Below are 23,380 nucleotides of genomic sequence, written 5' to 3'. Positions count from 1 at the left end.
TAGCATTTAGATATACAGCCCAATAAAATGTACTACCTCTTGACAAACCAGCATGTTAGCAACAGCTACAAAGCAGCTTTAAAAAAATAAAGTTTAGAATTTAGATAAATATTGGCTATCTGTGGTTATATATGGTATATAGTGCAATCACATTCATTTTGCAAAGGAGTCAGGTTCTAATGTCAATCCCAAAAAGGACAGTTTGATGTGAACGAAATTACTCTTGAAAGTCACATAAATCTCTCACAAATTGCAGCATTTTCCCAAATCTGCCAGTTTTATTTCTGTTTTCTCCCCTAGCAATAGAACAAATCGTTGTTCTTTGATTGAACAACTGGAGTAGCTGTTTGCGTTGAGGCACCATGTGGTGTGAAATCATGTGTACTCTGAAACTCGGGGATCGCATTTGCACGGTGAAATACTTGCCGCCAGTGGGGGCCAAGGGCACCGACCCTGGCCACAAGAATGCCCCTCCCACTTTGACCTGGGAGCATGTGTTCATTGAATGTGATGGAGGCTGTGTCATGGAATGTCATGCTACTGAAGTTGTTTTCTCTCCCTCCCCTTTCTCTCTAGCTCCCTCCTTTGTCATTCTCTTGTGTTTGCTGAATATGTATAGTCATGTAGGTAAATTCACACACACTGCAACTTTATAGCATATGGCATATTATACACATCTTTGTTTATGTGCTTATTTGTATTTTTTCTGTTACATGAAGTCACATATATGCATACTTACGTGTGTGGCTGTTGACTTCTGGAAAAGTCTGTTAGGAGTGTGAATTTCATCTCTGATTGCACCATGTAATACTGTTGGGTTCCTAACCCATGTGATTGCAAAAATGATACACAAACCAGTTTCCACTCCTGGAAAATAATTCAAAGCTACTGTTCCATCATCACATGATGGGAACTTTCTAAGCTCCATCATGGTATAGTAGTTATCACTAGGGCTTTTTCCTAAGATTGATATGAAAATATCAGTTAAATTCTCAATTCTGTTTTTTGGTTTGAATAACCATTTATTTATCGTATTGTTGTGTTGTCATTTTTATATTGGTTTGCTAAACGCTGAAGTTGATAGTTCTGTTTTGTAATCTCCTGTACCACCCAACTACTGTGTCCTGACCACAGTGAAAGCACTTTCCCAGTGGAAATTCAGTTAAATCATTCTCTGAGAATTTAAGTAAACTGTATTTTTCTTCATGCTAAACCACAATTGATGACATGTATTTCCTGCCAAGGCTAAAAAGTGTAAATTTTGAATGTTATATTTCTTCATGAAGGGCAGTTTCAAGTTCATTTTAGTTTGATGATTTTGACATTGTGTTTAAGTACAATTTTCATGCTAATTGAAGTCTTTCATGTCAATGGAAAAAAGTCACAGTGTACAGTCTTAAAGTATACAATCTTCTGTAAGGCATTATATGTAATTAAAAAACCCCAAAGTATTATTTGTAAGAATTCTATTGTGGTTGTCACATAGCTTATTCATTGATTCAACAATTGTTTCCTGGATACCAAATAAGCACTCTTAAAAGCACTGGGTGTATTGTAGTGAGGAAAAGCAAGTCCTTGACCTTGTGAAGCTTATGGTCTCCTGGGTCTCCTGGAAGGATGACCGGCAATAAACACCTAAAGAAATAACAACCTAGTTAAGTTTCAGGAAGATGAAGGTCAGAGTTCAGTGGTAGAGAATAACAACAGGAGAACTGATGCCCTGGATGATTACTGTTTGTTGAAAAGGGTAAATTTTTAAAGCTGAGACTTAAAGAATGAGAAGGGGTCGGGCATGTAAAGAGCATTGGGGCAGAGTAGCATAGGCAGAGATCAGCAAGTATCAAGACTCAAGGCATAAAAGGGCTTGGGTATTTCCAGAACTCGTGCGGTTGCTTGCATCAGAGCTTGTGTGTGTGTGTGGGGGTGTGTGTGTGTGTGTGTGTGTGTGTGTGTGTGTGGGTGTGTGCGTGCGCGCGCGCGCGTGTGAATTGGAGTGGCAGAAATGAGGAGGAGGTGGCATGGGATCAGATTAATTAGTAAACAGGTACCAAATGATTCAGAGCCTTACAGGTCATGGTTAGGACTGCAAATTGTAAAATAAGTACAATGAGAGCCAATTAAAAATTTTAAAGTAGAAAATCGTTAGCTGATTTAAATTTTTAAAAGCTCATTTTGGCTTTTTTGTGGAGAATGAAATATGTGTGAGCATATGTTTGCATTTGTGGTTCAAAATGGACACAATGAGACCAGTCAGAGAGCCATTAGAATCCCCTAATCAAAGACAATGTTGGCTTGGATCACGGGGTGGGAGTGGACATGGAGCCGATTGGATGGATCTGAAATATTTGGGGAAGGTATATAATTTTCTGAAATTCAGGATGAGGAAAAGTCAGGAATCAAAAATGATCACTTTTCTTTTTCTTTTCTTTTCTTTCTTCCTACCTCCCTTCCTTAACTGGGAGTATCACGGTACCACTTATTAAGATCAGGTTTTGGGCAGGATCAGATTTCAGGGGGCGATCATGTTCACTTTTAGATATCTAGCACCAAACCTATTACAAAATTTATGAACCCAGCAAACATTGATTGACTTCGCCATATGTCAGACATTGTACTAGGTGTTGATGATATCTGGTGTCTATATGCCTATGGAATTACAGAGACGGTAGATTTCAGAGTGCTGAAATTTCTCAGGGACCATAGTTAGAAATGATCCAATGCAGCATCCTCATTTTAAAGATGAAGCGTAGAATTTGAACCTTCTAATTTCTCTAGAATATCAAAACTTCTCTATAAAACTCATGGTTACTTTAGTAAAACTTAATTTTACTCATCCAACAATAGTCATGGTATTATTTTCTCTGGAATATGATACAATCTGCTTTCATTCGTGTTTCAGTGAATTGTTACAACCAGTACTGTTAAAAGACTTTCTGATGATTCTGAAGTCATGAAAACATATGATAGCCAGGAGTTCAGTGGGTGATACTGTTATTGATTTCACTGGATTTATAAAAGACTGAGGCAGGGGAATCATGAACCATGTTCTAATGTGCACACATTTTTTATTCAGATATTAATGGTAGACAAAGGCAGAAGTAGGCGTTTGTATTTTCTATGTTACTAATGGTAGGTTACTAACTACCTTGAAGCATGTTAGCAGGGATTTTTCAAGTTTAATAGAAAACATGAATATGAGATGAAAGGGAAAAAAAAGAGCCTGAAAAAAATTTGTTTTGTGCAATGAATTAGAAATATTTGTGTATGTCTGCATGTGTGTGCATATGTTGGAATGTTTGTTTTAAGGTCTTATTCAACTTTATAAGTTAAGATATTTGGTCAAAGAATAAATGGATGGTGATGAAATAGCAAGTTGTGTAGATGTGAACAGTTTAAATACTAGGAAGCCAAAAAAGATGATTTAGAGTGGTCTAAATAAGCATGCTTATTATCTAAATTATGTTACAGCATTTATTGTTCATTTAGAATGAGGTCTACTTGGCTCTTTATACTAGCTGAAGTACTCTGAAAGAAAAAAGAAGTGAAAATTCCTGTCCTAAGGGCATAACAAACATGAAGCATCAGGCGTGATCCAGTCTGCACACACACAGGCACACACAAGATGGGAGAATGTTTCCTGCACTAAATGGCTTCTCTCATGGGAATGCCCTATAGAGCAAAGGAAGCATTGAGATGTTTTGCAGAGATGAGGGCTGTTAACGAAGAGGGTATTTCAGTATAAGAAAGGGAAAAGTGGGTACTGAATGAGACTGATGGTAGTTAAGCGACCTCATTGAAGCTTAAAAGCAAAGATGGAGATAGATTGCAATGCATGCCAGTGGAAGAGACAAAACTACTAAGATGGTTGAAATGATCAAAATAAGAATTAGAACCAAAGTTTTGCTTCATCCCTGCAACCAGAATAGTAGGACAAAATTCAAAAAAACCTAGAGGCCCAATGTGGAGTTTGACCCTGGACCTTTAAGGAAGAAATGTAAATGACCAAAGACTGACAATGAAAACTATATGGAATTTATAACCAGGATTCTGTACATACAAATCAAGTGAAAAATTAGTGGTGAAAATAAAGGCTACACAGAAGGACAACTTGTCTTCTGAAATCAAGCAGAAAAAAGAGGTCTGTGCATGAATATGCCAAACAGGAATATTCCATGTCTTATTAATTAATCTGTATTCTTACATCTTCCTCGAAGACACAGGGTAAAGACTGGACTTTTCATTTCCTGAGAAAAGTGCTTAGAAATAAACATTAGCAAGAATTTTCAGGACACTTTTAGGATAGGAAAATGTCATATTCTTGACTACTTGTCCACAGCTTTCCCAGAAAGCCACCTCCTCTGTTGTTACTGTGGTAGTTAACTTCTCACCTGTGGATTAATATTTCTTCCACGATAAACTCATTTTCTTGCCATGTAGAGTGTGTATGACACTATACTCCTTCACACATAACCTTGAAATGTTCTTCCTCATGCAGCTGGAGTGTACCACCCACTCCTGGAGTTGAAGGAAACTCAACTGTCCAAGCCGGTTTTTTTTCTGCCTAGAATTTTTCAGCTGCACTAATTCGTGACCAGCCAAAGAAACTTCAAGGGGATACTTTGGGAGAATGGGGGACAGATACATCTTGAGAAATTTTCACATATGTAGAACAAATGTCTTCCATTGAGGTTTTAAAAATAGTCTCTTTAAACTTTAACATGTGTTGGTCTAGTGTTTGCTCAGATAATCACAGGCCTGCATAAGCAGGACACAATCAGTGCACGCCAGACACAGAGTCTCATTATCATGAGAATTGTGTTTTTGCTGGGGTTTTCGTTTATTTTCAAAACTTGCTTCTTAACACACTACCTGTAGAACTTACCCATTCTTTAGTTCTACTTAGGAAAAAAGGAATATTATCACCCAGCTGACTTGTTCCTTAAAGGAAGATACAATAAACTTTCCCCAAGGTTTCTCCAAGCGTATTGTTGTCAGGTCTGTGGCTTGCCTCTAGAAATCTGGCAAATGAGTTGATATGCGTTTTTCACTCTTCCTGCTTTTTTTTTAAGGGACAGAAGTAATTTTAGAGGGAATTGAACATATCAGAATACCTAATTTTCTCTTTCTTTCTTTCTTTCTTTCTTTCTTTCTTTCTTTCTTTCCTTCCTTCTTTCTTTCTTATTTGCTAAATAGGAAAGTTCATCAGCTTAATAATGGAGGAGAACAATGACTCCACCGAGAACCCCCAACAAGGCCAAGGGCGGAATAATGCCATGAAGTGTGGGTGGCTGAGGAAGCAAGGAGGCTTTGTCAAGACTTGGCATACTCGCTGGTTTGTGCTCAAGGGAGATCAGCTCTACTATTTCAAAGATGAAGATGAAACAAAGCCCTTGGTAAGTAGGACAAAATAAAAAGCACTCTGGTCATAAGCAATCCAAGAAGTAGAAAGTTTGTTAGAAACTGATGGAGTCTGAGGTCAACCCAATTTCCCTCCTCTTTCAGTTCATTGGCATCTTTCATACCTTTTCTCATTGTTTACTTTGGTTTAAGATGATGAACTTGCTAATTGAGGCCAAGAGGCAAATTATACTTGTCTAATATTAATTTTGACTTTTACTAAGCTGGAACAGAATGCGTGAGTCCTTCGGGCATACTTACTTTACAAGAATTTTTAATGAACATCTGCTAGACGATATATATGGTAGCCAAAACATCTTTCCTTTTCTTAAAAATAAGTTAAAAGCACAGAATTGAAGGAAAACTATAAACACGACTTTCAGTAATTTTTGAGACACCTTTAGTATCAATTTCCTGGGAGCTTCCTTCCACCTTCACTCATATAAAATATGGATATGGTGCTAAATGGAACAATGCTGATACATCCAATCATCATACACAATATACTCTTCTGGGGGTAGTTTCTGTGTCTTTTTGTGGTTCCTTAGTGGTCTTGTATTTACTTATTTACTTATCATTTTCTCAGCCACAAATCTCTAGGCTGCAATGAGAGAGAGGAAAAATCTCCAACTCTTCCTGTAGCTACAATAAGCTTTCTTAGCTGTGATCATCAATTGATGGAAGGAGCTACAAACTGAAGTATCTCCTGTGTGTTTTCCCTTCATTTATATCTATAGGATATATAAATGGTAGAAATATTGTGGATTAGATGACATAAACATCCCTAACAGTATGTTTTTGAAGCTATTTTTCTTGTGTTAAAGTTCAAGAACTTAATTTGGATCGGGGCTCCTCTTTAGTATTTTATATTCTCAGACCTTGTAATTTTGCAAAGGTTTCATTTGTCTGGTTGAATTATAAGAAATAGCAACAAGTGCACATACTATAAACATGTTTTAAAATTGCTACTATATTTTAAGCATTTATTTACCAGGGCCAGGAATTAGACTGAAAACTTTGTGTGTGTGTATATATATATATACATATATATATATATATATGATTATATATTATTAGATACTTAAAATAAATAAGAATATTTACATTATAGAGAATTTATATAATATATAAAATATAATCTATAAATATATGATATATTTATATTATAGTGCATTTCCATACCAGTTATTGCATTTGTCATAGCAAACCAGTGTGGAATGTGGGGATTATCACTACAGATGGAGAAATTGTGGCGTAGTGATATGAAGCAATGTGACCAAGGTCATAGGGACATCAGAGGCTTATAAAGCAGTAGAGTCTTTTGTCTCTTATCCTATTCTCCAGGGTTCTTGTCTCATTGTACCTTGTTTTATACTGTATAGTATTCACATTATGGCATTGTCTTGAATATAAAATCATCTTTATTGGGGCACCTGGATGGCTCAGTCAGTTAAGCATTAGACTCTCGGTTCCAGCTCAAGTCATGATTTCATGGTTCGTGAGACCGAGCTCTGCATCAGGCTCTGTGCTGACATCCCGGAGCCTACTTGGGATTCTTTCTCCCTCCCTCTCTGCCCTCTCTCTTTCAAAATAAATAAATAAACATTAAAAAAAATAATTTTTATCAAACTCAGAGAAAGGGATCAAGTTAATGTGAGAAAACAGAATATGGAGGATCTAATATGGGGACTTTGACATGGAATAAAATGGAAGTATGAGTAAGAGCCAATGTTTTATCCCACTGAGTCTTATTCCTGGCATAGTGTGGCCAGAATGGGTACAGATTAAATGATTAATTATGCAGCATCCAGAACCTAAATGGGGGATAAGGGGAGCAGAAGATTCAGGAGTTGAGTGAATGAAAATGTGAAAGAAGATCAAACAAATGTTCTGACTCTTTGGTGAACTTAGTGGACCTTCTAACAATGAACATGGGATAAAATGGATCAAGCTCACGCTCAATGTTTCTAAAATCTGAGAACTGGAGGATGTTAGAGAATATGCAAAGGAACCCCAGTTTGAGGAACTCTGCCCTAAACTCTTCAAAGAGGATATTATCATACAGCCTTGGCTATGCTGTGTCATATCTCTGTGTAATTTCCAGAAGGTCTACACAGTCACAGATGGTCTTCAGTGCAGTGTAGTTATTTTGCTAACAAATTGGAAATATAAATAAGAAAATGCAAAACATTCTGATTAATTCAAATGAAAATCTGCCTCAAAATAAAAATCACTTTAATTCATAATATTTCTAAGTTGTGTTTTGATATCATTATAATACTGATGTTTTTAAGCTTATAATAACTAAAATCAACAAATGAGAGTTGTATTGATGAGAAAGTACTGATGCTTATACAAAGCAAATATAGGCTATTATTTCCCTTAAAAAAGTTTCTTAATTTTTCTTTACAAATATCATTTGTTAATAGAGAAGTCAAACTTTGGGGTAAATAACTTTGACTTATTAATTATATATCATCTTTCATAGCAGTTCAAGCACCAGGAATTTTGACTTTGTGCTTTTTAAATTTTTTACACTAATGTTCAAATACATACACAAAGAATCAGATTAAAAACTGGCAATTTCTGTATCAGAAGGCTCTTAGTAATTTTAAAGGACCATATATTTGCCTATGAATAGACAATTCCTTACTTAAAAGTAGTTTTCTTTAATGCCTGGCACATTGTAAGTTCTGAGGCATATTTTTCACGAGTTAGTGAGTCAACAAAAGGTATCTATCTATAAGGAGGAAGGACGGGAGTACCAGGGGTTATGGTGATATTGACTAGTCTCAACCACATATATCAAAGTCATAACTCAAAAGCAGAACGTGATATATTAAATCATAATCACTTTATAACAATAAAGTTTAAATCACATTAAAGAAATCTTTTTAAAGAATTAATCACCTCAATGAAGAATAATTAAACATCTTGAAAAATGTTAAAACTGGAAAAAATTTAGTTGTTATAAATGCCCCCCTTTTACAGATGAAGTGTGTGTGTGTGTGTGTGTGTGTGTGTGTGTGTGTGTATGTGAGCGTAATATGTTGTTTGTACTGGTCATGGGATATTGTTAATGACTGGCAGATGAAGAACAAAAACAGATTTTCTTGCTCTTGATCCAGTGTTCCTTCAGCTTTGCTTTTTGCCTGCTCACAAATCCTTAACTTTTCTTTAGATTTGCTCTCAGTCAGAACTACTTCTTGGTTGTTTATTTTCGATATTGGTGCTTTCAAGCATAGGAATGCCCTTGGCCTTCATATAGTTTGATGAGGGTTATTTCATTATTACTGGAGGGAACGTCACTAATGAAATGAAAAATTCACCCTTTTAAGTATTCGTAACCAGCTAAAAATGTTCAATAAACTTAAACTGGATTTGTTTTTCTCTCTCTTAAAAGGCATTTCTAAAATGAGAGTATTAACACCCTTGAAATGTGTGTTTCTCCTCTCCTAGGCAAAGGTTTTCAATTTATTTTAATAAAACTTTTACTGAGTTTCTTCTCTTCCATTTTCAATAAAGAGAGTCAAACTCCGTATTATCCTTGCTATTAAAAACTACACATCTGTTGGGGGGAACAGATATGCAAAATTATAATTGGGACAGGCTATCATGTAAACACTAGATGTTCTGAAGACACAGATACAATTAATGCCAAGAAATGAGTGATGATGCTCTGCAGAAGAGTTGAGGAAAGTGGCACAAAGCAAGAGGTGACCCTTACCTGGGGTGCTGAAGGTTGGTGGGAGTTCTCCAGATAGATAAATGGAGGAAAGGAACTCAGAGCAGAGGAAAAACATAGAGTCACAAATAGACATTTATAGATAACTCCATATTGTTAGGGTTGTGAAATGACAGGAAATGGGGTTCGAGTGATAGGAGGCGACAACATAAAGGGATGTGTATGTTGTACAAAGAGACCAATTCTCTGGCACACTATGGGAGCTATTTCTAGAACACCTATGCTACTCAAGTTGTAAAACTGCATTAATCTGTTAGAAAGGAATAATGGTAGTCATTTTTAAGAAATGTATTCATCTGCTCTGGCTGCCATAACAAAATGCCATGTCCTGGGTGGCTTATGCAACAAAAATGTATTTTCTCACAGTTCGGGAGGCTAGAAGACCAAGATCAAGGTTGGTCTCTGGTGAAGCCTCTGTTCCCAGCTTGGAGATAGCTGCTTTCCCTCTGTTTCCTCACACGCCTGTTGCCTTGTGTACAGAAGGATAGAGAACTCTGGTATCTCTTCTCTTTAAGGACAAGAGACCTATTGGATCAGAGCCCTACCTTTATGATATCATTTAACTTTAATTATCTCCAAGTACAGGTACATGGGGGGAGGGTAGGCTTCAATATGTGAATTTTAGGGGGACACAATTCATTCCATAATACCTACTCTGTTGCATACCTCTGTTAATGAATATAATTTTTTCAATTAGGTTTTTCTCCTATTGGTACCATCAACTTTGATCTCCACTAGAACCTAATATATCTGAGTTAGTGCATTATACATTTAATTATTTGAACCTACTATTGGTATCTTATGTTCTTATTCAAATTGCTCCTTGTCTTTTAAATATTCTACAACCTGCACAGGTTTGAGAATTTAGAAAGTCTCACTGCCACTGTTCTTGTATTTTCTTTTTAAGCAAAAGATAAAAATACCTATAAGTTCTCTCTCTGGTGACAGTACCTAATTTGTAAATAAGACTTTCAATCCTTGGGGCACCTGGGTGGCTCAGTCAGTTGAGTGTCCAACTTCCGCTTAGGTCCTGATCTCACGGTCTGTGAGTTCAAGCCCTGTGTCGGGCTCTGTGCTGACAGCTCAGAGCCTGGAGCCTGTTTCAGATTCTGTGTCTCCCTCTTTCTCTCTCTTCCCTTGCTCATGCTCTATCTCTCTCTTCTCAAAAATAAATAAATGTTAAAAATTTTTTTAAGTAAAAACAAACAAAAAAGACTTTCGAGCTTTAACCATGGTTCTCCAGGCAATAAATTAGAGGTATCCCTCAAGATATAACTATTTTGTATTTAAAATAAATCAAACTGAAATCCTTAATATCCCATCATTTTTAGAAGTGGAGAAACTTCAGTTTGTTTAGTTCAAAACTTTCTCCCAAAATCATTTTCTACAGTGTCTGCACTTACAGATTTTATTCAGTACAGATTTAAAAAATAAAGTTGAGGGTGTGTACGTGTATCTGGCTGGCTTAGTTGATACAGTGTGCACCTCTTGATCTCGAGGTCGTGAGTCTGAGCCCTATGTTGGGTGTAGACATTACTTAAAAAAAAAAGTCATTCTCAAAAAATAAAGTTAATTTTGGTTGTTTCCAAACAGCAACAGAAGCATGGAAAAATGTATATAGCAAATTAAAAAAAAATAAATTAATATATCCATAATCATTGTAAGCATTTATAGTACTACATATTTCTAGCTTTTAGGTAATGTTTTTCTTTTTTATATTTGAAATTAAGTCCTACTTATATATGGAAAAAAAGTTAAAAGTATACTGTGTGAAGAACCTTTGAAAAAAAGTTCTTTTATCTACCCTGAACAACTTTAGGACTTTTGAAAAGCTATGAAAAGAAGGTTTTAAAGGAGACTTACATTGAGGTTGTGACAATATCTGTTTGGCCATCTTTCATTCATGATCATGACAAATGACTGTGACCTTAATTATAGATATTGTAACATGATGGAAGCAGATGAGTCTGAGATAGAATATGATCATTATAATTCTAAAAGTAAGGCAGTGTATAGATTTTGCAGCTGAATCCAGTGATGAATTCTAGTGCTTTTTTGAAATCATCTGTCTTACTTCCATCACGAAGTATATTATTACCTAAATAATAGTGAAGTTTCAAGCTTGGCCATACTTGTGAGTATGTTTGACATACTTTGGATACTAGAATTTGAAACTGAAAAGCAGCAATTGTTAGAAGCTAGCCTGAGACTCCTGATAACAAGATTAAAATCCAAACAGGCACAACTCAATTAATCTAGTCTAGATTTTCAAAAACAGACATTGATCTGGTTGTGTGGAAAGGGTTTTTTCCTGGATGTGATGAAGATGATACTATATTAGATCACAGTGAATTTTCTTAACTTAGAGAATAAAGTGATTTTGAGTGAATTATAACCTGAGGATTGACCTCTAAATGTGCAAGAATTGATTACTGATTTAAGAGCAGGCTCTAATTTTATATATTTAATGAAACTTGTAAGTTAATGAAATCAAGAAATCTCTAAGGCATTTGCTGTTTGTTAAAATACATGAGCTAGAAGAAGACAAAACCCCAATTAAGTGTTTAAGGTAATATTAGGAACCTTGAAACTTGAATTTCATCCTTAAATCTAAAACTGACTTTCTGCCTAGCAACTAAATCTCTTGGTATTTAAAAATATGCATAAAATGGGTCACCTGGGTGTCTCAGTTGGTTAAGTGTCTGACTTCAGCTCAGGTCATGATCTTACTGTTTGTGACTTTGAACCCCGCGTCAGGCTCTGTGCTGACAGCTCAGAGCCTGGAGACTGCTTTGGATTCTCTCTTTCTCTCTCTCTCTCTCTCTCTCTCTCTCTCTCTCTCTCTCTCTGCTTATGCTCTCTCAAAAATAAATAATTTTTTTATGTTCATGAAAGTATTTAATGAAATAACTTGTGATAGGTAGTAAAATCTTGAGTGGACTATAATGCTTTGCAGCAAATTTGCACCTGTTTGGACAACAGATTGAGGTCAAGACCCAGCTGAGTTCAGAGAATCTCAGTTCTAGAGGGCCGATGCTGGAGAGGAAAGCTAACGTATTGGACGGTCAGATATGAATGATAAAATAAAAATAAGTGCATATTTCCCCATTAAGACAATTCAGAAAAGTATTTATGAAGTATAGCTTTTTAAATTTCACTTTGTAGGTCTGTGCATAAAAATAACTAAACATTTAAAAATTAAAAAAATACACATAAGGTGGCACTGTGTGTCATCATAAATTTTTGGGAAATTTTAGTTCATTCCTAGAAAGGATTATATCAAGACAGTGTTATTAATATGAAATTTTTTTATTCTGCTTTTAGTTGAAGAATTTTTTAATCACTGACTTCTACACAGCTATTTCAGAGTGGTTAAAATATAGACTTTGAGTCAGATTGTTTGGATTAAATCTTGACTCAGCCAGATACTAATTATGATACACTGAGTAGTGAGTAAGCTGATTTAAACTTCAATTTACTAATCTGTGCAATGAGATAATAATAGTACCTATTTCATACCATTGTTAGGAGGATTGAATTAAGTAATTTATATAAATGATCTTAGAAAGCAGTGGCACATAGTAAGGATAAAATGCATGTTAGCTGTTTTTATATTAGCATGACAAAAGAGAATCTATTTCTTAAGATATTCATGCTACTTATTCATTTGATTTTTTTTTAAAAAATTCAACACGTGTTTATAAATTTCTAATGTGCTGTAGTTATTATGCTAGTTTCCAGGAAACATAAAGGTGATATAACCAATCCTAAATAAAAAGACTCCCCCCCCCCCCCAAAGAAAAAGAATTTAAAAAGAAGCAACTTGTTTCTTTCTCAAGTAAAAGTCCAAACAGATTCTAGGTAAGTGACTAAGTGTCTTCTTGGTCTGCTGCAAACAACTGTTTAGAAACCCACACTGCCAGAGATTTTGTAATTTTAACTTTTGGCTTCCAAACTCACCATAGGTCATTCCCTTCCCAGTCAGATAGAAAGGGAATATAAAAGGGAGTATTGCATAGAAGGTTTGGGTGGACCAGGTGTGGTAGTGGCTCTTAGAGCTCACATTTCATTAACTGTTCACATTTCATTAACTAGAACGGAGTCATATGACCAAACCTAATGGCAAAGAGGTCTGGACATGTAGCCCAGCTTTATCCTGGGCTTTGTCCAGAGGAGAACTGAGTATTGGAAGGAGTTATCAGTCCCTGCCACAGGTGATTAAATACTACTAAGCATCATGAATCCGGTGTTAAATTCTGGTGGGTGTTACAGATTTTTGCAGTTGCTATACAATATAACTCCAATTACCATTGGAGGCCATAGGAGGGACACTTATCACCACTTCAAGGTTCAGGGAGAGTTTCTCAAAAGAGTATATACTGAAAATTGGAAGATGATATAGCTTTATTACAAGCTGTTGGGGTGATATATGTGGCAGAATAAAAGTTTAAGCCATGGCTCTTTGGTAGACTATTGGGAAATACGTGATGGTCAAGTAAGAAAGAAGACAAGAAGTGATGAGAGATGAATTTGGAGACATATGCACAGACAAGTAAGCTGTGTTAAGGATTGTAGATTTTATCTTGGGACCTTACATTTCCCTTACTTTTATGTGCCTCTTTTCCTTCTTTATTGAATTTAGAGCTAAACAGTGAACATAGGACTCATTCTAGGTGAAGCTCATTGTGAAGGAATCCAAAATGTTCACCTAACCAAAAAGTCCTTCTCAGACAGTTCTACAGCTGTCTTGGGTTCCTATAATTGGCTATTTTGTATTATGACATAATCTCTGGAAAAATGATGGACAAGCAACTATGCTACAGTTAAATGCTTGACCTTCTATCATCCATTATAACCTAAGCATAAATTGTGGGCATGCCCATCAGATCACTTTTTTTTCCTTCATAGTAGAAAGGATTGAAAAATCTGTTGCTGCTGGAAAGGGCACTTGGAGTGACGAGCAGCAGATAATGTCTTGGGCAATCATAGAGATGGATGGGTGGGACATGGTAGCCAGTGGGAACACAGTATATGAGATTTCATCCTCATAATTTTCTCCAGAATTGACCTTGTTCAGTATGGGTGTTTCCCTGGAAAGCAGCTGAACCCAGTTGTTTTGTAGGTTTTAGTACCAGACTGCCTCCGGTCATGTAAGACTCCATCAGTAGCTATAAGCCTTGGGTAAATTTTTTTACTTACTTGACTAAGTTACTCATCAGTGAAATGTAAGTAATAAAACCTATCTCACAGAGCAGTTGTTTGCATACAGGTTGTATGCATGATGTTTGCATGATGTTTCTAGAATACTTATACATTACCTGACTACATATTAAACTCTCGGTAAATATTAAGTTGTTGGTATCATCATTATCATTATCATCATCATTTTTACCATCTTTGACTATCAAGATAACCTGACAAGGCAGTTTAGAAGTCAGGATCTACAATATATTCCTTGTTAGTTGAATAATGAAGAAAATAATAGATGATCAGCCCATGTAAGTAATGCTAACTTCAGAGCAGAAGACAACTTGTTTTTGCTTGTCACCTATGTTGTCAAAACACTGAACTCACATGGAAAATTCTCAAAAAACAATGCTCACCTTTGTAGTATGTCTTTTCTTTTTGTTTAAGTTACTTTTGGGGCTCCTCTAGAGCTTTTTGAAATGATTATGACAGCTAAGGAGACTTGAAGGATTTTCTTTGCAGAACTGGACCACCCCAGAGAGAGACAGTCCTGCTTTTCTTATCTCATGTACAACACTTATTCCTCAACACCAGTTTGAGAATTACCGGAGTTGAATCCCTTGAGTTCTGCTTCTAACATTTAATCATATTGACTGAATGATTTTGTATTTTGTATACTGTATGCTTTTGTATTTGCGATGCAATTCAATATATGGAACCCGATAGTCCCTATATGGATTAGCTCATTAGCATAAACCTAGGCATATTTCCATTATCTCAATTAGTGGAGAAGAAAATTTAGAGAAAAAATGAATAGGTGAAAATGTCATTTGAACGTTTACATTTTTAGTGCTCAGAGAAATGTATTTTAAAAGGCTACTTTTTCTTCCCCTGATGTATGAAGTTATTTCACAGCCATTTGCTAGTTATTCTTTCCTAAGTTTCTTTTGGACACTCAATCTTCCTGTCCTTTCTTCTTAAGCTTTATCTTGCCTAGATCCAGCTGTTCTCCATTTTTCTAGCACTATTACCATATGTTCATTCATTCAGTGATTATTTATCAATTGTAAACTATATAAATTATACTTTACAAAATGTTTTGACCACTTTTACAAGGAAACAATGCCAGGTGCATGAATTGTTATTCTCATTTTCTGAATTTTGGCTTCCTTTCCTTAGCATAATATTTTCAAGGTTTATCAATGTCTAGGATGTATCAGTACTTCATTTCTTTATAGGGCTGAATAATATTCCATTATTTCAATATGCTACATTTTGTTTATCCATTCTTCACTTGATGGACATTTGGTTTGTTTTCACTTTGAGGCTGTTATGAGTAATGCTGCTATGAATACTCGTGTACAAGTTTTTGTGTGGACAAGTTTTGTATGTTTTCATTTCTCTTGGTTATGTATTCAGAAGTGAAATTGATGGGTTATATGATAACTTCACTGTTTAACCTTTTGAGAAACTGTGCCAGTCATTTTTAATGATTACCTTTCAATTTAATTTAAAACTCAAGCTTCATGCCTGGCTTAAATCTTATCTATGTCTCTCTACACTCCATCTCGGCACTTGCCAGTCTTGACAGGGTATTTCAAGTAGGGAAGAAGCACAGTGTCCCTCTGTTTTCCTGTCTCTGCAGCACTGAGAGATAGGGCAGGGAAGGTAGGGAGAGACAGAGAGAGAGAGAACGTGTGTATATTCTGTGTGTCTCTGTGTTTGAGAGGGCCACGAAATGGATACTCTTTCCTTCTTTCTGAGGTCTCTAGTATTGAGGACTGGCAGAGGGGAAGAGAGAGCAAGGACAAATGTATCTCTAGGAACCTATTGTTGTAGGGGGACTATGATGGTTGCTCCTGTTTCTCTGGCTAAATTCATGGTTATTTATGAGCATCTTGACTGCCCAGGATATTGGAGATAGGGAAATATCTTGTCCTCGTTTTTCAGCCTTCAGGTCTCAGAATGAGCATTACACCCATGGCTTCTTGCTGCCAGGACCTCATTACCAGGTGTCCTGCCTTCCCTGGTTAAACTTAAATTACTGGATATTCGGGTATGGCTGACATGACAAATGTAGTATTACAGACTCCTTTACATTGTCACACAATTTTCTCTGCCCTGCAATTCTTTTGTCCTTTACTTGTGGATAGGTTCAGAACAGCCTAAGCACATTACAGAGTGAGGAACAAGCTGCCAATCTCCCCAGTTGCTAGCGATTTTCCTGGAGTTTCTTGTTTGCCTTGAGGAGCTTATGGCTCCCCCCCACCAGACATCTTTCCTTAGGCAGGAAGAGGAAGACAGGTAGTGGTGCTGGCCACAGTGGTATCTGATTGGGTTTCATTCTTTCCTTTCTTATTGTATCTGGTAGAAGAGAAACACATCTTTCTTTATTTCTGGTTTTAGATCCCCAAAATCAGTCTGGGACAACAGGATAATTCCTACTCAACACCCTATTATAGAAAACTTCTGTCATACTTTCACAATTTTTAAGTCACAACTTATAAATAAAATGCATATACTTTTTTCTCCCAGATAAGTGGAACTAACATTCCTTTATTAACTAATAATTCTGGAGATTGTTAAAGTCCTTCATGTGTCTGACTTCTTATGATTATTAATTTGAAACAATATTCTGTTCCATTTATGAGTCAGATAACTTGTCATATACAAAAATATGATTTTGGAGGGGGGGATGTTTGTACCCTTTGACCTCCTTTACTCATTTCTCCCACCCTGCCACCCCCAACATCTGGCAGCCACTAATCTGGTCTTTGTATCTATTATCTTATTTTTTTTAATTTGTTTTAGATTCCCCGTACAAGTGAGATCATACACTATTTGTCTGTCCCTGCCTAATTTATTTCACTTAGCATATTATTCTTTTTATTCTTTCTATGACTGAATCACATGCCACTGTGTATGTGTGATATGTATCTATATCTATGTATCACATTTTCTTTATCCATTCATGCATTGATGATTTTTTTCCCATATCTTGGCTATTGTAAATGATGTTCCAGTGAACAAGGGGATGCACATATCTTTTTGAATGTTTTTGGTTTTTTTATTGATAAATATCCATAAGTGGGATTGCTGGATAATATGGTAGCTCTATTTTTAACTTTTTGAGGAACCTCGGTGCTGTTTTGCAGAGTGGCTGCACCAATTTACTTCCCCACCAACAGAGCACAAGGGTCTCCTTTTCTCTACATCCTCACCAAAACTTGTTATCTTTTGTCTTTTGATATTAGCTGTTCTGACAGGTGTGAGGTGATAGCTTATAGTTTTGATTTGTATTTTCTGATGATTAGTGATGTTGAGAATCTTTCCATGTACCTGTTGGCTCTCTGTATGTTTTAAGGAAAATGTCTATTTAGATCTCTGCCCATTTTTCAAATAGGGCATTTTTGTTTGTTTGTTTGTCTCCCTCCCTATCTCTCTTTGGATTATTGAGTTGAGTTCTTTGTATATTTTGGACATTAACCCCTTATCAGATATATGATTTCTAAATATTTTCTCCCATTGAGTAGGTTGCTTTTTAATTTTGTTGATGATGATTTCTTTTGCTATACAGAAGCTTTTTAGTTTGTTGTAGTCCCACTTGTTTATTTTTGCTTTTGTTGCTTCTGCTTTTGGTGTTAGATGGAAAAAATCATTACTAAGATCTGTGTCACAGAACTTATTAATTATGCTTTGCTTTAGGATTTTTATCATTTCAGATCTCATGTTCAAGTCTCTAATCCATTTTGGTTTAATTGTTGTGTACAGTGTGAGATAGTGGTCCAGTTTCATTCTTTCCCATGTGTTTGTCCAGTTTTCCAGCATCGTTTATTGCAAAGACTGGCTTTCCCATTGTATATTCTTGGCTCCTTTGTCATAAACTAATTGACATTAATTAAATAAACTAGTTGACATAAACTAACTAATCATATAAATGTAAGTTTATTTATAGATTCTGTACCATGTGACATTGATCTATGTATTTATTTGTATGCCAATACCATACTGTTTTGATGACTACAACTTTGTAGTAGAGCTTGAAATCAGGTTTGTGGTGCCTCCAGCTTTGTTTTCCTTTCTCAAGATTGCTTGACTACTTGGGGTCTTTTGTGGTTCCATACAAATTTTAGGATTGTTTGTTCTATTTCTGTGGAAAATGCCTTTGGACTTTTAGTAGGGATTGAATTGAATCTGTAGATTGCTTTTGATAGCATGGACATTTTAACAATATTAACTCTTCTAATCCATGAGTACAGACTATGTTTTTATTTGTTTTTGTCTTCTTTAGTTTCTTTCACTAATGTCTTATAGTTTTCCCAGGTCTTTCACCTAATTTGTTTAATTTGCTCCTAGGCATATTATTATTTTTGATGCAATTATAAATGGGATAGTTTTCTTTTTTATTAAGTTTTTAATGTTAATTCCAGTATAGTTACCATACAGTGTTATATTAGTTTCATGTGTACAATATAGTGATACTATTCTGTACATTACTCAGTGCTCATCAAGATAAGTGTACTCTTAATCCCCATCACATATTTCACCCGTCCCCCCCACCCACCTCCCCTCTGGTAACCATCTGATTGTTCTTTATAGTAAAGAATGAGGTTTTTGATTGAGAGATCAACCCTTTGTTTGTATGTTTTGCTTCTTAAATTCCACATATGTGTGAAATCATATGGTATTTGTCTTTCTCTGACTAACTTATTTCACTTAGCATTATACCCTCTAGCTCCTACCATGTTGTTGCAAATGGCAAGATTTCATCCTTTTTTATGGCTGAATAAAATGTTCCATTATACATTGATATTTCATTATTAGTATATAGAAACACAACAGATTTCTGTATATTGATTTTGTATCCTGAAATTTTACTGAATTTTTAAATTAGTTTTAACAGTTTTTTGTTGGCATCTTTAGGGTTTTCTATATATAGTATCATGTCATCTCCGTATAGTGACTATTTTACTTCTTCCTATCCCATTTCTATGTTTTTCATTTTTTTTTCTTGCCTAATTGCTCTAGCTAGGCAAATATAAAAAGCCCTATATAAATTAACTTAAGGTATCTTTCTCTTCTAACTCATTGTTACTATTTGTGTCATAGTCATAGAAGAGATGAACAGAATCAATTCAGTGTATTAGCATAATCCGCAGCTAATTTTTATGAACCTGGATTCCTACTTAACTATTTTCTAAGTACACGATCACAAATACTTAAGTAATAGGGCATCCCTTACCACAGCTAAAAAAAATATTTCAGATAAATAGATGCACATCTTCTACTTGGGCTACCTTGTGGCCAATCTTGAGAAATTAGTTTATTAGAATAAAGAACTGAATCTACAGATGTGAGCTCACTGACCTGAATGTGGGTTGAATGTGCAATAGTCCTGGCCTTGCTTGCAGCATGAACTGATGATTTAAACAAGCCAACATAACCCTAACTTAACTGTTATTTAACATTCAGAACCTCCTCCAGGGAAGGCAGGCAGGAAACATCAGCAGGAAGACTCTCATACATTTTCAGACAGCTTTACAGTGCCGAATACCTGCATCTATTTTGGATCTTTCTCCTAGATTTTGTTTGTTTGTTTGTTTGTTTGTTTGTTTGTTTGTTTTAAATGCTTAGAATTAATAGTTTCTCTAGATTTTTAAAGGAAACTTTCTACATCTTGTCAATTTTTGTCTTTTTATATAACCCCGGGGCTCTCCTGGGTCATGGACTTTATTCTCCCATTAGTGAGGAATATCACCTTCAATGAATCACTTCTTCCCATACTTCCTCTGTTAAATGAAGACATGAAGCTGATGGTTTCAGAATTGTTTCTCAGTTTCAGGTTTCTAGAAATTTTGCTTAGTTGCACAAATGCTCCTGCTTTCTAAAAATTAAGCTCTCATGATGCTTCCAGTAAGTTAATAGTTTTAGTTATTTCCTAAATCATTACATTTGCCTATAAAATATACATTGTAATATTCACAATTAATTTGGAAATGGGTAATTTATGTTTAGGATATCCTTGGGGAATAGGAACAGGAGTTCCATTTTGCAACCACACGCAGAGGTCACAAATGTTCTCAGTGTTCTGTTAGTCTGCATTTTGAGTATTTGGGCAAAACTCTGATGAAGGCAGGTTTAGTTATTATCACAGATAGTGACATACTTATCTAAAATTCTCAGTGTTTTCAAAACTTCCTCTTTAAAGTGTCATCATTTCACATGCAATTGTGATAAAATGATAGTGGTTACTTAAAATATTGTTTCTCTTTTTGATTTTTAAAACTGCTTGAGAATATTTTATTTTTTTAAAAAAATTTTGATTATTCATTTTTGAGAGAGAGAGAGAGAGACAGAGCATGAGCAGGGGAGGGGTAGAGAGAGAGACACATACACAGAATCCGAAGCAGGCTCTAGGCTCTGAGCTGTCAGCACAGAGCCTGACATGGGGCAGAAACTCACAAACCGTGAGATCATGACCTGAGCCGAAGTCGGACGCTCAACCAACTAAGCCACCCAGGCTCCCCGAGAATATTTTATTTAAAAAAAAATTTTTTTTCAATGTTTATTTATTTTTGGGACAGAGAGAGACAGAGCATGAACGGGGGAGGGGCAGAGAGAGAGAGACACACAGAATCGGAAACAGGCTCCAGGCTCTGAGCCATCAGCCCAGAGCCTGACGCGGGGCTCGAACTCACGGACCGCGAGATCGTGACCTGGCTGAAGTCGGACGCTTAAACCGACTGCGCCACCCAGGCGCCCCAGTCCCTGAGAATATTTTAAAGATACAAATGAGTTTGCCCCTTCTGACACCCTTTCCTTCCAAAATTGTAAGATGTAACACTCGTAAAATAGACAATTTGGCTGGATTTTTTTTACTTTTAATTTTTTTAATGTTTATTGTTTGAGAGAGAGACAGAGCATGAGTGGGGGAGGAGAAGAGAGAGAGGGAGACACAGAATCCGAAGCAGGCTTCAGGCTATGAGTTGTCAGCATGGATAACTTGGCTAGATTTTTAAAACATGCATAAATTGTCCATTAGACTGTTGTTTACTGCTTGAAACTATCAATTCATTTTTCAAAGCAGATTCTGTTACATTCTTTGTGTTGCTATGCAAAACCTTTACAATGGGGTCAGTGTAAATATCAGACAGTAATTTTTCAATTCTTATAGCAAATTTTAATATTACTGGGGAAAATAAAAAAAAACTCAAAATACTTATGGATTTCAAGTAATAGTATGACTTAAAACTTTCAACATATATGTTTTTTATTTTGAGAGAGAGAGAGCGAGAGCATGCAAGTAGGGGGAGAGAAGGGGGAGGAGGAGGGAGGGAGAGAGAGAGAGAGAGAGAGAGAGAGAGAATCTTAAGCAGGCTCCATGCTCAGTGTGGAGCCTGACACAGGGCTTGATCGCACAACCCGGGGATCATGACCTGAGCCAAAGCAAGAGTTGGATGCTCAACTAACTGAGTCACCCAGGTGTCCCAACATATTTTTATTAAGATATTATGAATCACATAATTTGTTTTGATCATAGAAATCATCATTTTTTGCAGCAAAATTTGTTGTCTTTCCAAGTTATGTGTCTCTGATCAGCTACCTTAACTGAAATTGCATTTTTGATTCTGACCTGTTTTCTCATCTTATATTCAAGATTGAGGAACAGGAGTTGTGTGATGCTATCTGTGGGGACCTGTATTATGTGGCATTCCACACATTTGATACCTGTCCAACTTCTTGCTTTGATATCTGCCTGAAATTTTCAGATTTTTTTGTTTTGAGGTATATTAGCAATTTTGCTGAATTCTAGAAACTAATTTTATTTAGTTAAACTTATTTTAGAGTGTAATTAATTCAAGCCATTCACCAATTACATTTTTTTATTGGAGTGGCAATTAAAAAAGAGTTCCTGCTAATAAAAATTGAAGATACATTTAAGAGGTAATTCCTCACTCTATTATGGCTTTCTAAGAAGACAAAAGGGAGTAAGCATTTGTTATGAATTGTTATGCATTATGGTCCATGTTTAGTACCCTGTTTATATTATCTCATTAATTCTTACAACAATACTATATGCATAGTTTTTTTATACGTAGGGAGACTGAATTTAATAAAGGTTAAAAAAATCTATGTCCCAAGGCTAACAATTGACAAAAACAGGTGGAACAGTGAGATAATAGAAGAAGAAGGCCAGGAAAGAAAAAAAATAAATGTTCTGAGGAGACGGGCAGGATCTAATCTAGTGTCAAGAGGTTTTGAAGTACACATAATTTTCAGTATGAGAGAGAGAAAAAGAAATGAATACTTATTTTAATAAATAATAATATAGCTTGCATAGAGCCTTGATGAAAAACGCTGTACTTTTTGAAATAATGATGCCAATGTAGAGACATACTCAGGGTCCCATGAATTATGGTACTCATAGTTTTTGCTGAGAAGTTCTAGGAAAGGATGTGTTGGCCTCTGTAGGCAACACTTGGTTGTTTAGGAGATATGCTCAAAGAGCATATTTCCAAGATGGGATGCACAGCCTGCTAAAACCCATCTGTCCACATCTAATACTCGGTTTTTGTAGTCATTCATGAAATCAACCCCCGTTAGCTCTATTGGGATCTACAGATGGTTCCCACATTACACTGCTCTGATTCATCAATATCACCTAATAAACCTGTTTGTTAATTTCTTGCTCTCTTTACAAATGCATACAATGAAGAGGATTTCATGGACATAACAGATGGGATGCGTTCTGTTTCTAATACAAGACACAAGTGATACATAGCAGTGGCTGCTGATTGTCTACTGAATTCCTATATGTAACATGGAAATGGCTAATAGGAAATACACCATAGAGCATCCTCTTGGACTTGTGGCAGGAAACTGAGTAAAGCATGTGATGGCCTATCAAACTTATTTCCTGTCACTCATTTTTGTGGATTCCTATGGAAGCAAATCTGGAATGTACTTCTGATCGCTGATGTCCTAGAGAAGAACCTAAAAGGATTCACAGTAAAGGCCCTCTTTTTAAATAATTTTTTTAGGTTTCTTTAC

At 35.9% G+C, this 23,380-nt stretch overlaps 1 protein-coding gene across 3 annotated transcripts in view; it reads left to right on the top strand.

Annotated features, from left to right (window-relative positions):
- Window positions 1-23,380, top strand: part of ARHGAP24 (Rho GTPase activating protein 24) — a 655,671-nt gene that overhangs the window by 229,612 nt on the left and 402,679 nt on the right. For 2 of the 3 annotated variants that reach the window (XM_043572262.1, XM_043572260.1), the window contains exon 2: window positions 5,194-5,393. In XM_043572262.1, coding sequence (XP_043428197.1) covers window positions 5,214-5,393 — 180 coding nt within the window. In that variant the 5' untranslated portion in view covers window positions 5,194-5,213. Of the gene's footprint in view, window positions 1-1,568; window positions 1,748-5,193; window positions 5,394-23,380 lie in introns of those variants that run through there. The other variant, XM_043572261.1, reaches the window with a different exon arrangement.

Source organism: Prionailurus bengalensis, chromosome B1 (assembly GCF_016509475.1).
Source record: "Prionailurus bengalensis isolate Pbe53 chromosome B1, Fcat_Pben_1.1_paternal_pri, whole genome shotgun sequence".
NCBI classification, from domain to species: Eukaryota; Metazoa; Chordata; class Mammalia; order Carnivora; family Felidae; genus Prionailurus; species Prionailurus bengalensis.
This window is presented reverse-complemented; position numbering and strand designations above follow the sequence as displayed.